Below are 17,675 nucleotides of genomic sequence, written 5' to 3'. Positions count from 1 at the left end.
AGTGGTGGCAGTGGTAATTAGGAAAACATAAAACTAAAAAGCATTCAAATAAAACATACACTAAATAAATATCTTTATCTGTTATCGCAAATAAGATTTGGCAAATGATTACCGGATTTTGACTTGGCGTGCAAGTGAGAAGAGGAAGTCCAAAAGCAACCGAAAAGAGAAGAATCTTTCATTCATTTATTTATTTCATTATTATTTTCTAACAAGATTTTGTCTTTTACTTAATCATGAAAATTAATTAAATTAACGCATCATAAAATAATGCACACAAATATGATCCGCTTTTCTTTCATGATTGGATATTACCTTTAATCGTCTTTTAGACCATTGAAGTCCTTTGGTAGGAAAAAAATCTTCATTTTCTAAGATTCATTTTTTAAGAGAATAGAATAGCTAAAAAAACATCTTGTGCTCAAACTTGCACAAGTGAGTTAGAATTAGGTACAATTCAAAAGGTAAATAATGGTACGCCACCTAATTACTAGTATTAACGAAGATTCTTGCATAAAGTCAGAGTGAATTTAAGTATTTGATAGTTCGACTTAAGTGAGACAAGTACAGTCGACTTACACGAGATTGGAAAGTCGTATGAGTTATAACTATCTAATCATATAAAATTAAAGAGCACATTATCCAGTGAGACAAAAAGCCACCTAGTCAAAATGAATCACGTTCTAATCAAGACAAGATTGGTAAGTCACCGAGCTTATGTGGGTCGTCGTAGCCCAAATAGGTGAGACTAGAAGTCATCTAGCACATGGGGTGCAACTTGACCAAGGTAAGTTAGAGAGAAGTTTATCTTGATGAATCTAAGGTGACGGTTAACTTCCATTTAAGACCTTGAGCATGTGAGCTTGCCTCTAAAGTGAGAGTAGGTGTCTAGTGCTTGGTCTACTTGCACTAATTATCTCAACATCGAAAAATGAATTTAATATGTTTATTTGTATGCATTACCTCTCTAAAAAAGAGTTTCTAATGTGTTAATATGTCTATTTGTATGCATTATTGCATTATAGGCAAATAACATATAATGAAACTAGCTTGGTAAGAGTTGTAGACAAGGAAACGAGAAAAGGAGTTTGATGGAAAAGAATATGAGAAAGTCCTATTTAGTTAACAAACATCGAATTTAGTAGATTTATTTGTATGCGTTAACTCTCTAAAAAAGGAGTTTCTAATGAATGCATTTAGTATGTCTATTTGTATGCATTATTTCATTATATGCAAATAACATATAATGAAAATAGTCTGGTAAGAGCTGTACAAGGAAACGAGAAAATGAATTTGATAGAAAAGAGTTTGAGAAAGTCCTACTTAGTTAACAAACATCGAGTTTAGAGTGAAATCAAGTACCTTCTAGTCTAACCAAATCATTTACTCTAAATACTCAAAAAATGTCAAGGGTCACATTAGAGATCATTTAATTGCTCGATAGCATCAAGAAAACTAAATATTGTATGCAATTCAAGTAGAAAAAGTGCACTTAGTATGTGTTGTTGTAGTCCAGGGCCACCTATATAGCACATTGCATCCCTAAACGCAACCAAAATCCCAAAGTTTTCTTTATTGGAAGAATAAAGTTCGGTTCATAATTAGTTTGAAGAAGTTAATGTTTGAATCATAATAGTTTCTTCTTTTGAAAGAAAATAAAGTATTATACAATTTTAAAATTAGAATAGGTTCACCACTTTATTTCTTATCAAAATAGGTGCTCTCATTTGACCGAAATGATTAGAAATATAAAACTATTGACAAGTTCTGAAAAAAACTCCTCTACGTTTATAAAAGTTTGACCTTTTTTTTAATAGTATCCGTCACTCTTTTACCAAAAAAAAAAAAAAAACATTTATGGTTTAAAGTAAGTTATTTGCTAATTATACCTATATTTGGATGTTTGAAAACATTTAGTGAGATTTTAGCCAAATGTAAAAAAAAAAATTATAAATGAGAACTGAATTCTTAAAGATTTGGAATTTTGTTATTTCAACTTCTTTGACGTTGTTTTTACCTTTACTTAAAATGCAGATGAGTTTTTAGTTAAATTTTAGAAATAAAAATAAAAATTTAAAACTACTAATTTTAGTTTTGAAAATTTGAGAAGTAAATAAAAAATAAAGAAATACATAAATTTAATATTAAGAATAAAAAAAAAGAAATGATTATCCCTCCCTAATTAGTTATTTGGGTTGGAAAGGTTGGAGAATTGGGATGAAAATAATTAATAAGTAGCCAGAATGATGAAGTGGAAAAGTGGAAGAATTATTTGGGGAGTGAGTTAAAAGAAAAAAAGAAAATGGGTAAAAAATGAGTGAGTAGAAAAAATAATAAAAAGGTAAAAAGGAAGCACGTACGAGATCGTGGAGCACTTGAAAGTGGGCCCCCACTCCATACCCTGTTTGGTACTAAAATCCAAATATTTGATCAACGTGTGGGTCCCACGTCCAATTCTTATCTCTCCATCATCCCTTGGGAAAGAGTGACATCCCATCCAATCCAATCTCTTTTAGTTTTGATAAAAATTATTAAATCTAAAACAATCAATTTTATTTTGGGAAATATAACAAAACAACGAACAACGAGAAGGGAAGGAAAGAGCATAGCAGCAATTTTTATAAGGCTTGTGGTAACCTTTTTGTTTCTTTTTCTCCATTTTAAAACTTTATTAAAAAATCTAAAAATTTTATAATTAATTATGTTTCCAGACTCTCATAATTTGAAAATATTCTCAAAAGTCTATAAAAATTTTTAAAACTTCCTTATTTATTATAAACATAAATATAAATATATTTGATCATTCTTAAATTCATAAGTTTTGGGTGATGTTATTATATTTTTCTTCATTAAAAGTGAAGAAACAAAAACATTATCAAATAAGTCTTTAATAAAGGAGAAAATTGAGAGGAAGAATTTCGGTGGAAAAAAAATAGAAATAGGATGGTGATTAAGGAGTTAATTAAGTAAAAAAAGTGAGGAAACGGCGGGGTGGGGGCATGTGAGTATGAGGCATGGGGGGTTTGGTGAGAGGTCACATCAATGGCACGCCAGCAAGAATGTGATCATAAAATTTGCATTATTCCATTTCATTACACGCCGTTTCCACACCTCATTGCTCATAAATCTATTCTAATTCTATTTTTTCTAAACTTCAAAAAACCTCAAATTACGAGTGTTCACATCATGACGAGGGGTGCTTTCTGTCCTCACAGAAAATTAATGACCTGAATAGTTTCTCGTTCCACGTAAATATCTAGATACACACCAAGATATAAGTAAAGAATAAATCGTAAAACACAAGAGGACGATACAACAAATTATATTGATTTACCAACTAAGAGCTTCCACTCAGTGGATAATTCATTAATATTATTAAAGATTGAATTACAATAAACTCTCCCCAAAATTATCCATCAGAGGTCCCAACAAAAGTTTATAGCTTCTCACAATCTAACACAATTACTTAGGTACACGAATGAAAAACTCACAATAGAATCAAGATTTAATTACCCTAGATATGTCGATCTTGATATGCTCCAATGCCTCTACCAATAACAAAAGCCTCTATTTCAAAACTACGGCAAAGCTGCTCAAAATTGGCTGAGTAACCCTAAAATTCGAAACTGCAGTGTTTATAAAGTCGATACAGCGCCATGGCGCTATGGACGGACAAAACGCCCGTGCACCCCCATCAGGACAGCACCCTGGCTTGCAGTGCCCCGCTTCACCTGTTTTTCATTATTTCTCCATCCTTACGCGTCCCGACTTGATCCCAACTCATCCTTAGCTCGTTTCGACGTTAGACACATGCACATATACGAGAGATGACAGGATCCCACGTGGAACATGGTAGGATATGGGGTAGGGATAGAGAACGTATTCCTCATCCCTGTTCCTGTTTAAGTAGTGGGAAAAAATCTTCCCATCCCCGCTACGAGAGAGATAAACAAACATAGCTATCCAAATATTTTCAGACATTTTCATAAATTTTCCTACAAAATAAACATGGCTATTTAAAGATGTTAGACATCTGAAATTTCATGCACTAGACGTCTATATTTCTAAAAAAACAAACAGGTCCTTAAAGTAATTTCGTCAATAATGAACTTTAAAGTAACCCAAACATAGTCTAAATCTCTAATATTTTAATTTTGTGTATTATTGGTCTATAAATTTATAGGTCGAGACTAAATTTATAATTTAATATCCTTTGATTTATTAAAGTGGAAAAGGGAAGAGGCGTTGGTTTGCTAAACGGGCTATAGTGTTGGGTTTGTTATCTAATGAAAGTCCACCATTATAAGGCAATGGGCCACCATGGTTTGGTAGAACCGCCCTGCAGCCCAAGTTTGTAATTTAAGTAATAATATTTTCAAATATTAACGTAAATTACTAAATCATTCTTTTTTCTATTACAGTTATATATGTGATTTAAGTAAAAATTTAAGAACCTTTTTTTCTATTAATTTTAAGAACTTTTAAGTACTCGTTTTGGTTATTGTATTTAAATTTTCATAATGTATTTAATATGATAATATGTCACTTGTTTCAAAATTTAATTAATATTAATCTCATACATCTAGTTTGAGATATAAATTTATAGGTAAGAAAAAATATTGAGTGTCACCTTCAATATACTTCAACTGGTCAAGATACTAATATATGACTAAAAGTTCGTGAGTTTGAATTCTCACCCTATATGTTTTATTAAAAAAGATAAAATATTGAAGTTTAGTGGTAAAGAATAAAAAATATTTAAAGTTTGAAAATCAAAACAAAAAGTTTTGAAAGTATAAATAAAGATGAAGATAATTTAAACACGATTTCAACCCAAGTATCTTTATAACAAAAATAAATAAATAAAATAAAATAAAAATAAGAGGAATTTTAAATTTTATTTTCAAATGAATTTTAATTCTTAAAAATTTATTATACTCCTTGTATTTAGGTATGAGATTTAAAAAGAAAAAAATGCTTGAAAGTTTAGGAGCAAAATAAACATGAACAACAGTTTAAACTTAAAATTCAAGAGAATTTCTAGTTTTTATCCAATTTTAATTTGAAAGTTTCAATTTTACTCGGTTGAACTTTAAGCTTTAAGTGGCAATAAAATGTGATTAAAATTATTTTCATGAACCAAATAAAAATTGACCCAAACGTCAAGTAATAAAAACAAATAGTTCAAGAAATAGTCTTACACTTTTGTCCAACCACAAGAATGCTCATAAGCTATCTACAAACTTAGATTAAAAATGAGTGAGGAGGGTAAAAAAGGAAGAACATTTCTTAAAATTATGGATGGGATTTAATTATTACTCATTCGATTTGATGATTTGAAGGTTGGTACAACATGGGAGTTGATGAGGGAATGATTTGAAAAGAAAGTTTGAAAATGTTTTTGGTTAAAAATGGGAAAGTGATCAATTGGTTGAGTAAAAACTTGGAACTTGAATTGAAATAATTGTGTGGAGCTACCAATACCAATAGCATTACCATTACCATTACCAAACAAATACACAGTCCCACTTGAAAATATGTAGTGTCCTGTCCTAACTCTTAACCACTGGTTGTTCAACCCAATACATCCCTTCCCTCTACCTCCAACCACCAATGCTCTTTCTTCCTCTCTCTCTCTCTCTCTCTCTCAATTTCATTTGGGTCCGACAATTCAACCTTATATCTCGGTTAACCGCGTTAAATTTGGTATGGAAGTTATGCATAAACATAACGCTCGCAACTTCCCTCCAGACCTACCTACTCTTGAAATTCTATCTATCAATTGATAACACTTCGATCTTAATGTATACAAAATTTTGAAAGTAAAAGAGCAATAACCAATTTATTGTTTTCTTATTAGAAGGTAATAAATTACTTTATCTATCAACTATGCTCGGTTTGACTCTTGTAATGGTGCTTAAAATTGGTACGATTGGATTGGGATGAGAAAGGAACAAATTATTTCTTTTTATTTTCATCTTTGGATATTAAAATAAAATTTTCTTATAATTTCATAACAAAATATATTGGGTAAAAGTTATTAAAGTTGATGCGACTCCCACTTTGAAATTTTAACCTCTCACCTCAAATAGTTCATAGTCTTGCTTGCTTTTAATTTCAAAAGGAAAAAAGGGGAGTCTTGTTTTTAGCTCTAATGTTTTTTAATATACTTATCAACTTCTTCTAATTGATTTATTCTAAAAGATTTAATTATATAATTTTTCGAGACTTTTTACATTTAATAAATGTGGAGATGATTGAACCTTAAATAAGTATTTTTTATATGCTCGAAAGGACTCTTTTTGAGGTTTTTACCAAAATAGCATATTTGACTTAAACAATAGTAATATACCAAGCTGTTAAGTATATCAACGTTGTTCTATTTCTAAACTAAGACGAACGAAAAATCGTTCTTCTTTCTTTGCTCTACTCGGGTGAGGACGAAGATTAAAAGTTTTCGCCTTTCCCGCTTTTACACTTGAAAAGACATGCCTTTGCACACCTGATCGAAATTTCACTTTGTACAAACACTTTAGATTTTCTTTGTAGCAAAACTAAACCAAATAAAAAAGTTTGTTCAAACAGTACCCACTTGGATTTTTTTATTAGGTTCAGTTGAGCCGTTGAGGCAACTTTAAATTTAAATTCCCAAACAAAATTTGGCCGTTGTGGTTGGGTATTGGTCTTCACTGAAATGGGACCCATTTGCCCTTCTTTTTTTTTTTTTAATCTTATTCTATTTCTAAATTTTCATGTTTAAAGTTTTAAACCCTAAATTTCAAACATCTTGAATTTTACCTTAAAATGTTATTTATTTAAGTTATTACCTGCTGAAAGTCAGCATAAGTTGTAGTTCAAGTATCTCATCTATAAATGTCTAGGTAAGTTTTTATACGTGTTTTTCTTGCATTAATAAATGTCTAGGTAAGTATTTGAAACTACATTTAATTGCTTAAGCCTGTAGTTTTCAAATTGATATTTAAAAATAATAATAAAATAATACGTTGGGAATGTTCTCGTTTCTTGATATTATTAAGAAATCTAAATATTTGACAACTATTTACGTTTTCGTTTCTCATTTTTAAAAACATTTTCAAAATTGTACAAAAATTTTAAAAACTCGTTCGAACATAAATAAAAATCTTATTTTATCCTTCTTGCATCTATGAATGTTGGATGTCAAGTAATTTTATTTTCCTTTATTAAAAATAAGGGAATAAAATAAAAAATGAAAAGGTTACCCTACCGATTCGAACTCTAATTTTACACTATTAAATATATGAGATAGTTAACTTAGGTAACTATTTTTTCATTCAGGGTTGAAATCAAGAGATCCAAAACAAGTCGAATGTTCAATAAGCAAACTAGTTTAGAAAAATGAAAAATGAAAAAAAGAAGGAAAAGGAAAATTCTTGTAAAGAAAGAGAGACCCCACTTGGGAAATGGAAAACCATTGCAGCCCCATCTTCCTCCTTTTGCCTTTTTTCCTTTATAGTTCTGTACCTGAGTTTCTTTTCTTTCTCTGGTTTGAAATTCAAAATTTGAAAGCTTTCAGTTCCCGACATGACAAAATGATACCCAGAACCAGTTTACAATAATAGAGGAGGAAGAAGCGTTTCCCGAGTTTGGATTCTTTCTTTTGGTTTTGTTTTTGTTCCCTGCAGTTGGAGGTAGCTCCCATGGCAGATTCAGCTTGCCTCATGCAACACCCATTTTCCTACACTTCTGGCTTCCCCAATGAAGCCATGGAGGTCAGTCCCTACCCCATCACACAACCCTCCAATTTTCCCCCAACATTCTCCACACTTCTTCTTTGTAATTTTGTACAATTTGTTTGAATTCGAATTCACTTTCAATCATTGCTTCTCTCTCTGTGTCTTTCTTTTAGGGAAATCATCCCATTCATGCTCTTGGCCAGTCGGTCTCCTTCGGGAGATTCACATCGGAGTCGCTGGCTTGGGAAAAATGGTCCACTTTCTCCCAAAACCGATATGTCGAAGAAGCCGAGAAGTTCTCTCGCCCTGGATCCGTTGCTCAGAAGAAAGCTTTCTTCGAAGCTCACTACAAGAAAGTTGCTGCTCAGAGGGCTGCCGCCTTGCTTGAGCAGGCTAATGCTGCTGCTGCTTCAGACCCTGTCGCTGAAACTGAAACTGAACAAAATGTTCATGAATTTGGCTGCTCTGCTTCTCCGCCGAGCACGATGTCGTCCTCTAATGGCGCCCATCAACAGGAGGTCGAGGTTGCAACTGCACAAGATTTTGTTGCCATTGACAATGGGAATGGCTGCGGTTCTGATCTTAAGGAGGAGAAATCTGAAGGGGCTGATGCAGGCATTGCCCACCAAATGATCGATGCAATTCCCCAGAAGATTGAGTTGAAAATTGAGGTTGAGGGTATTGATTTGAATGGTGTGTTGACTGAAAATGAGTTCAATCAGACACCCCAGATGAAAAAATCCATTTCTAAGGTAATGCAGCTGCTTCTCATTAATGTTGAACTGGGAAACTTGTAGGATGACAAAGGCAAATAGGGGTGGGGGGATTTGAACGATTAGAATGCTATGAGTTTTCTTTTTATACAAATTAGTCCTGAGAAAGCCGGAAAATAAATGTTGATTCTATTGTGTTGTTGCAGAGTTCCCGCCAGAATTTGGAGCAACCGACCACCATTAGCAAGAAAAAAGCAACTTCTTCATCGTCCTCGAAGCTTCCATTGTTTAACAGATCATCTAAGATCCCATCTACACCTGCAAAACCAACTGCTGCCAATTCTTCGTCGTCCTCAAAGATTCCATTGTTTAACAGATCATCTAAGATCCCATCTACACCTGCCAAACCAACTGCTGCAACTTCTTGTCTCAACAATGCAACTCCAAAACAAGTTGCCAGTGCCAACAAATATGTATTGGAGTCTGCAGATAAAAGGAAATCTACTCCTAAATCTCTCAGGATGGCTGTCAATTTTACGCCAATTCGAGAGCTCAATAAGTTTACTTCATCGGTCATAAGAAAGATCGAACGTTCAAAAGTTGGGCCCAGTTATTCCAAACCAGCTAAAGATTGCTCAACTCCTCTTAGGACACCGAATACGGTTGCCACATTTTTCATTTTTGTCTACGAATCTATCTTTTGAAATGGGGATTTTTACTCAATATTTCTTTAATTGTCGGTTGTGTGCACTGTGCAGGCATTGAAGAGTGAGGCCCAAAAGCATCCTTCTGCTACACCCTGGTCAGAAAAGAGAAGGTATAGCTTTTCTCCTGAATCTGCAACTTAAGTTTCATCTTCCAAGTTTTGCAAGTGAAAAGTAACCTCAACTAGTTATCTTTTAGTTTTCATTTTGCCTGGTGATAGCTAATCTAAATTCTTAAGTAATAATTTCAGAAACAAAATGTATTCCCCATTTTCATTCACCCCTTTCAGCTTGAGAACCGAAGAAAGAGCAGCAAGAAGAAAGGAGGCAAGCTTTTGCTGCATTCTTGTCATGTGCCTTTTTCAAATACAATCTCACTCTATGTGTACAAGTGCTAATTTATTGCTTCTTTCTACTTCAATATCTTCAGAAACTCGAAGAGAAGTTCTACACAAATGAACCACAAAAAAGGTGCAACTTCAAACAAAACTAAAGGTATCTCTTTAAAAATTTTATGTAGTAAACTGTCAAACGACTTATTTACTATGACTTAACGACTAACATTCCTGTAGGAGAAAGCCGAAACAGAAATAACTAAACTTCGTCAAAGCTTCTGCTTCAAAGCCAGGCCATTGCCCGACTTCTACAAGGAGCGAAAAGCTCAGAAGAATGAGGTAAACAAGGGATTTTCCGCTTATTTGGCATAATTTAGAGTAAAATTCCACACATGACGAATTGGTAGAAATAATTCTGTCCCTTTTTTCTTAGTAGGTTTCCACGTCTCATCCCCCGTCACTTGGAAGAAATACCAACCCAAAAACAGGAGAAGCCACAATGTCTCATTCTGGCCATAGGCTTCCAGTTAAAAGCAGCAGAAGCAATAATAAAAACGTGCAGGGAAAGGCTCATTCTCTGTCTTTACAAACTTTAATGTCTGCTCATGAGAACACATCTCCTAATATTCAGCAGTGAAGGTCAAGCAGCATAATCCTTATCAATATTTCATTTCTGCTGAAGCGTTGAAGCAATTTCCACATATTCATGAGGTAACCAGATCTCGACATCTTAATTACGGTGGATCCATTTTTGTTCTGCTGGTATATCTGTCAATTTTTATGTAAGAAAGCCTTGTTTGATATGAACTACTGTATAAAAATATCAGTATATGTGTAGAGAACATTGATCTGATGGGCTATGAGGTTATCATTATTCATCAGAATTCAACAAAGAGTAGCATCCGAGATTGTCAAAATGGAAAACAGCGAATGGTTAAATGAAAATGATATCCAAAGAACAGAGTTAGATATTAAAAATGTCACCCTCTAATCCTGGTTTTACAGTGAAGTAGTGAATCCACTCTATAAAGTTCAAGTTGAGATTGAACCATTATTCATATCCACATTGATAAAAGTTTATAGAAGCAGAAAAAGTACACAGCCACGAATGGAATGGAAGATGGCTGTTACAGTTAGCCGCCTCTTCGTCTATTAGATTACTTTGTCTTCTTCTACTAAACACCAAGTGTCGTCTCCTTCCACGGCTTCTTCCACAACAAACTCTACTTTACAGTAACTCGTTTCATCTTCATCTTCATCATCCACATGATGATGAATATCTTCGACCCTCGATTCAAAATCTGTTACTTCTAGTGGCTGATCGTCACCATCATCATCGATGAAGCTTGCAGGGTCGTAATTGGCCAGCGGGCAGTCAATGACGAGATGGTGCGACTTGAACTTATGAGATCCCTTGGTTTTATCTTTGGCCTTTTGAACCGGGTGGAACCGGCAGCCGGAGCATCGGGTCTTGCCGCATTTTCCGGTGAACTTGGAGTGGTTGGTAGGCTTGGATGAAACCTTTGCGAAGAGGCCAGCAGTGGGAGGGACATCGAGTTCATTAATCAATCGGGTTTCGGGTCTTGGGTTCCACGGGGATGGGATGATCCGGCAGGTTCTTACCATGCCATGTTGGCGACCTTCCCTCTTCATTTTGGAGTGCTGAAATTGAGCTGAGGAGGGAAAATGGGAAAGAATGGTTTGAAGGAAAGAAGAGAAGAGGTATTCAGTTATATTGAGTTTGGTTAAGGAACGAGCCTTGGGAGCCAAGGAATTTGATTGTGTCCCACTCCAAAATGCGCGTGGATCAAGCCGTAGATGGTTGACTTGGGGACCCTTATTTTATTCTTCCTATTAGTCTCCCGACACCATTTTAAATCACCACTATTATTAGGTTTAGCGATCTTCTTACTAGCTAAGGTTATCTTTTTGTTTCTCGTATTCACTCGTATATGTGGCACGTACCTTGATTGAGTTGAGGTTTTTTAGTACAACAAATTGGGATATGAGACTTTGAACATTCGATTTCAGAAAAAGAGTAGGTGTCAATTATCGTTTTTGACCGTTTGAATTGAGTTAAGTTGTTCTAAATAAATTTGTTTGGTTGCTAACCTTTTGAATTTATTTTGTGGAGTTGGCTCGACCGAGGACTATATTGTGCTATGTATATGTAAATGATGAGGCGAAAATAGTCTAAACAATTATTTCTTAAAATAATTAGGCATTCTTCTTTACCAAGGAAAAAAGGCGTTGTTGAAAGTTGGGGACGACGTTGACTAGTTCTCATTTGATACAGAGTTGGTTTAATAAGAGGGGAAATGCAAAGCAAATTTAGTTTTTTTTAATTATTATTAAATAGTATTTTCAGTTGATATATCAAAAATTGGTTGATATATCAAAAATTTTTAATAAGATATATATATATTATATATATATATATATTTTAATTGTAAAAACCACCAAACGAATATTCGCCTGTCATGTGCATCTTCTTTTAAAAACATGAACTAAGATTAAAACTGTTTCCAAACCCATATTTGAAAGGAAAAAAAATTAATCCATTTGCTTTGGTTTCTTTTTGAAATTTGAAAGGTAGAAATCTTAGAGAAAAAAGATTCAGCTACTCAGTGAATATACTTATTTTTTAAATTAAGTATTAGATATAAATTCATTATCATAAAATCATTTATGGATCCGTAGCACTAACTCAAATCTAACATGTTTGAAGTGATTTTGAAATAGCTAAAAATTACTTTTGTTATGGTATATAAAATCATTTCATTTACAATAGTAATGTATGTCAGTGATATACAAATAATTTTAAAATGGCACAACTATACTCAAACGTGCCCTCCAGTTAGTATATTAAAGAGGAAGGAAAAAAGAAAAAAAAAAAAGAGTGGTCCTCAGTCATTTTCATCCCAAAAGGAAGAAAAAAAAAACAATTCTTGCACTTTCATGAGCTATTCTCTTAGGGTTTCCTTGCTAACTTTACCGATTCTTGTTTCTATTTCTCCTTTTTAATAAAGAAAAATAGAATTGCATGACCCTACCGATGCAAAAATGATGAAACAGAAAAAAAACAAGCTTGTTTTTAGTATTTCGAAATTTCTAAATAGTGATCGAATGCTTAGATTTCTTCATAAAGTTAAAAACAAAAAACGGAAACGTTACTAAAAACCTCGGTATCCAGTATTTCTGGTTCCATGAGATGCATCACAAAGCAAAACAAACTCAATTGAACAGTCTTCACCAGCTTTGAAAGTTGACATAATTCTTTCTTCTAAATAACATAACTCATACATACAAAGCAATTGAAGAACAACACTATTTCTTATTAAAAAAAAAAGAATACTATTTTGGACCTTGTAAAGTTTATACAGTTTGACCTATTGCTAGATATACATATGTACTAAAGAATATCGGCTGTAATACATCAATAAATCCTCCTTGAGACACAGAGGGATTACATCCGATCTGCTAATTGAGGGAATTGTTCCAGAAGCCAAGTTACACCTTTAATGGCTGTCTGCATTGTAAGAAAATGGACTACATTATGACAAGCATAAAATCTCAGCAAGTAGCTTCTAAACGGGGGGAAAAGAAAAATCTGATTTTATCCATCCCATTTCCCATCCAATGAATATTTGTACTGTGAATTATCCAGATCCATGTGATGTAAAAGTTGAGTGAGGTAGCAACTAGAGCTTCAGGCGCAGCCGCGCAGATGATTACAATAAGCAAAAAAAAAAAAAAACTACTTCAAATTTATGTTTTATCTACTCACAAAATTGCAGACCAAGATAAAATGGAGCAGAAGAGAATTGATCAAATCAAAGTAAAACACGAACACAGATTGTTACATGCGGTTTGTCTATTTTTTGCATTTGAAATTCTAGAGGGGTCATCTGATAGAAGGAATTATATGGGACCATGGCATTAGACATTACTCTAGTCTATTTGGCTTTAGATGAAAGAGGCATTAGCAAGATGAAATTTCAAGAAACTGACGGATATCTTTGGATATTTCCCATGAGAATCAGAATGAACTCTAGTTAAACCATCTGAGATACAGAATCAATTGACAAAAACATTATAATCTTGGTAACTATAACTACTCTGTATCTTCAAAAATGAAATCTGTGGATATTTCCCATGATTTTGTGGCAGTTATGATGCTAATAATCGAAAACCATAAACAAACTCCCTTTACCAATTCATGAGGTTAAACACCCTTTCATATCAACCCCCCCACCCCCCAACCGAGCTAAGGCTTGCTTCTATGACCGAGACAGCTGAACATCTCAAATACTATGGATCCATCCTAAAACCTACTAAACATTGCACTTCAAGAGAAACAGGCCATTACTCCGGTGACATAGTTGACAATTTCTGTTTATGACAAAAAGAGTTCACAAGGATCATACTCCAACAATATTTTGTCCCAATCATCCCAAAAATATTAAAGAAATCATTCTCAAAGTCTTAAATATTAAATTGGCTTCCTTAAAGATAATAACAATCTACCAAATATGACTATAGTAAAGAAAGCGAACATTACATACCAAAGCCATCTCCCCTGGCTTGATTGCAGGCTCAACACTATCTCGACCGTAGCTGTTAATTGAGACAAGGCCAGTAAAGAACTAAGTCAGTAGGCCATGTTAAAGCTTCATTCTTGTGAGCTCAACACTGTCCCCTGCAACTAAGTCTAAGTTACTTCCTCCCAACGAGGTAAGGAAGAAAAGAGAATATTACTTACATTATTTGTCTATTGCCATCAGCAATAACCAAGCGATAAAAGCTGCATCCCTTGCTGAAAGGAAACTCTTTCCCTTTCCATTCTGTAGTTAATTCCAAAACTATCACTGCCAAGCTAGACATCCAGATAAAAAGGGCAAAAAGAAATGCAGTAAAACTCAATGTAACATAGGAAAACGCGCAAAAGAGATATCTTTGCCCTCTTCTTCTAATTTCAACTGTATCTTAAAAGATTTACGAAAAAATACAGAAAAAAATTGCTACCTAAATGCCAAAGGACGCCCACTGCTGATGAGTCTTCGGTGGATATATCGTCGATAACAAACTGTAGATCCTTGCTGATGGAATCGTTGAACTTTTTGAAAAAAGTAGAATGTCCTGCATCAATTGGACACAAAATTGGATAAACATACGAGAAACACATGTGCCGCAGCCATGACCGTGAGATTAAATTATGGAGCAGGGAATTGAAAAAGGCGTAAGTACCTCGCGACCGACGAAAGGACGAGAGAAGATAAGGTCCTCATAAACACAGTTGTCAGCAATGAGGTGGTGGACGGAGGTGAGGTCACGGCGGTTGATTCCGCCGTAGAAGTCCCTCACGACATCAGAAGCAGATCGGAGTGCGTCAAGAGGAGCATTGGTGGTCGGAGATGAAACGGCGACAAGCGGATTATCTGAAGAAGAAGAGCAGAGACGAAGCGAGGAATACGGTGTTCTCGTAGGTATTCGAGAAGCAGTAAAAAAAGAGCATGGAGGAGCAGAAATCTTAGGGTTTAAAAAAATGGCAGCGGATTTGGATGGAGGAGATAAGACGGAGTTCATCGCCGCCGAAATCAAATCAAATCCAATCTCCTCACCTCAAAATGCTTCCACTCATCGATTCCCCAAAACTTGTAATGTGGTTCATTCAATTCAATTCTCATTTCTTTTCGGCTTTCGGCTTCTATGGATAATTTATGGATTAAAATATAATTGGTTCTGACTTCTGAGACATTTTTGGTCCAAAGCAATTATTTTTATTTACATGTTAATGAACTTGTGTTTTTAGTTTGACTCATTGTTTTGCTATCTACTTGTAGAGTTGTGAATTTTTGCTAGTGTACAGATTGGTGAGGTTTAACTAAATTCTAGAGGATCAAAATTGGAATGTTTAAAATCATATAGAGACAACCGAAACTTCACTCAAATACTAAATTAATTGAAACTAATAGCTGTCGATTATAAGAACCAAATGGAACAAAAGTAAAGTTAATTGAAGTCTTACTTGATGTTTATTTCTAGATCAGCAGAGAATGACAACTTGTTTGAATTGAGCACTGTTTATAATACTAACCCTAATCACCATGATTATTTGTCATAGTTAGATTTAAGATCTTCTCACATGGTATGCATCAGTTCTGCTCTATTATCAACAATTTTGTAAGCTTTAGGAGAGTAATTACTCAAACTGAAATGATTTGATTGCAACAATCTTATAAATTTAGGAGGGTAAAATATTCAAATCGAAAGTTTGAAGTTTGAAGTTTGAAGTTGGAAGGTAAAAACACTAGTTTGCAATTTCTATAACACACCATTCTACAACATTTTTGCATGAAAGGGACAAATTGTAACAAAAACTAAAACTTTTATACACAAGATTAAAAAAGATGAATAATAAGAGCTAGAAAACACCTGAATGCCCTCACAAAGGAGTACTCACCACTAAATATGTTTATATTTACTTGTCAAGCTTCAACGAAAATGGTTTTATCTATAGAAGTTGACACAGCCAAACTTCTTCACGTATCAGTCGGAGCCTTGGAGTAATGTTATTATACACATCACAGGATCCTAACCTTGCAAATCTTCCAATATGGACGATCTGGAGGGGTAATAAGTGCCTCCCTGCTCTCTTCATCGACTTTCTGAGACACAACCGGTTTCTTCCCAGGATATAGCACGTAATGTTGAAGCATGAAAAGAAGATCAAAGAATATACTTATCTGCAAATATGTGAAATAACAACAAGGCATCATAAATATCAGGCAAATCATTTAACTTTGATGGATTCATGATATCAAGTAACAGAACTTTCCCTACTAATTTTCCAACGTTTAGAAATGGTCTCAAGTACATTGTTAAACAAAATTTCAGGCTCGATGAATCTATCGTTATCCACATTTTCGAGTCAACAAAAATTTGGACAAATTAGAGTAAGCAGTAATATGATAGATGTTCAAAGTCCACGAAAAAGAAGAAACAGTAAGCATTCTTTCATTAAACTTTATCATAGAACTAAAAGAAGAATTCATACCAAAGAGAGCAATGTCTTGCCAATGTTGCCATAAAAGTTTACCCACGAATCTGGAAGGAAATAAAAGTTCAATTTATATAATGCAGGCCAAAAAATTTTATACGCTACAGTCAAATTGGAAAGGACAGGGATAGCATACTTTGATCTACGGACTGCACTGCCATCTGTGCATAATTTGCCACCCCTCCCAGAAAGTCGAGTAGTATATGCCAATGCTGAATCCATCGGTGCTCTTCCGCAAAAGTTCATGATTGCCTTTGTAATGCGTTATTATAGTTAATAGCATCAAAATGTAGCAAATTTCCATTACAATTTCAACTGAAATAATACAATTACTTGAACAAAAGATAACAGGTCCAGGCGAGATAATTTATTTATCCCATTTATGTAAAATAACATGTTTATAATCAAGTAAAAGCTGACTTTCTACCATTAATCTATTGCACTAATTTCCATTTTCTGCTTTGAACAGACCCAAAATGGTTAACAGTCACAAAGGGGCAAAGCCAATGCCTTGGATGGAATAATCAACATAATTTGGTCATATGGATCTTGGTGCAGAAGTAGACTGATCATCAAGATCTCTTTTGATAATAGAATTTAAATAAGCAATAAATTCTCACCTGAGGTATGTATTTAATAGCCGTCATAAATACTTGAATTGAGCTGCCAAAATTAAGGATCTCAAGGTTAAAAGGCAATTTGGACTTGGGATGCTATACAATGAAGCCACAGATTGAACGACACAAAAAAAAAAAAGGTAAGACTGGAACACTCAGTAATATTACCAATAACAAGATGAAAGATGATCCTGAAATTAAGAAGAACTGTATACGGTAGTCGATACCCCAAATTCAGACAATTTAATGTGTTAACCCCACACTATTATGTTTCACATACTTGCAAAGAAAGAAAATAATAGGTTGTACAAATGGGTGGTGTTGGGGTGTTCAGAACTAAAAAAACCTGTCACATACTTCCAGGTCAAGTTATCATTTATGCTTTTTTTTTTTTTTGGGACTAGAAGAAACGATTTCAAAACATCAAAAGGTATATAATGTACGTGGGAGGATAAGACACTCCCAACAAAGACCTAAGGAAGTCACAAAGAGCTCTCTAATTGGCTTGAATAAGCTGCCTGTCAGTTAAAT

At 34.1% G+C, this 17,675-nt stretch overlaps 1 protein-coding gene, 1 long non-coding RNA gene and 2 pseudogenes across 4 annotated transcripts; 1 reads left to right on the top strand and 3 right to left on the bottom strand.

Annotated features, from left to right (window-relative positions):
* Positions 1 to 7,433: 7,433 nt before the first annotated feature.
* LOC148207761 (uncharacterized) lies at positions 7,434 to 10,426 on the top strand (annotated as a pseudogene). The gene is made up of 8 exons (XR_015787676.1): positions 7,434 to 7,751; positions 7,889 to 8,467; positions 8,635 to 9,090; positions 9,187 to 9,245; positions 9,384 to 9,459; positions 9,563 to 9,627; positions 9,705 to 9,806; positions 9,904 to 10,426. The product of XR_015787676.1 is annotated as an uncharacterized LOC148207761 (transcript).
* Positions 10,418 to 11,188, bottom strand: LOC148207760 (uncharacterized). The gene has a single exon (XM_088118294.1). It carries the CDS (start codon positions 11,118 to 11,120, stop codon positions 10,620 to 10,622), a length of 501 nt encoding a protein of 166 aa, XP_087974420.1. The 5' UTR covers positions 11,121 to 11,188; the 3' UTR covers positions 10,418 to 10,619.
* Positions 11,189 to 12,908: 1,720 nt separating this feature from the next.
* LOC148207759 (uncharacterized) lies at positions 12,909 to 15,289 on the bottom strand (annotated as a pseudogene). Its single transcript, XR_015787678.1, has 5 exons — positions 14,715 to 15,289; positions 14,493 to 14,606; positions 14,230 to 14,311; positions 14,033 to 14,084; positions 12,909 to 12,996 (listed from the first exon to the last, which is right to left on the bottom strand). The product of XR_015787678.1 is annotated as an uncharacterized LOC148207759 (transcript).
* Positions 15,290 to 15,761: 472 nt separating this feature from the next.
* On the bottom strand, positions 15,762 to 16,744 carry LOC148207758 (uncharacterized). Its single transcript, XR_015787681.1, has 3 exons — positions 16,664 to 16,744; positions 16,525 to 16,574; positions 15,762 to 16,213 (listed from the first exon to the last, which is right to left on the bottom strand). It is a non-coding gene; the product is annotated as an uncharacterized LOC148207758 (long non-coding RNA).
* Between the last annotated feature and the right edge of the window lie 931 nt (positions 16,745 to 17,675).

Source organism: Momordica charantia, unplaced genomic scaffold, assembly GCF_013281855.1.
Source record: "Momordica charantia cultivar OHB3-1 unplaced genomic scaffold, Mcharantia_2.0 BLBB01000089.1, whole genome shotgun sequence".
Classification (NCBI taxonomy): Eukaryota; Viridiplantae; Streptophyta; class Magnoliopsida; order Cucurbitales; family Cucurbitaceae; genus Momordica; species Momordica charantia.
Note: the sequence above shows the minus strand (reverse complement) of the source record. Positions and strands in the feature narration are given on the sequence as shown.

Coding starts and splice junctions, on each gene's coding strand:
- LOC148207760 (XM_088118294.1), bottom strand. CDS start 11,120: ATGAAGAGGGAAGGTCGCCAACATGGCATGGTAAGAACCTGCCGGATC.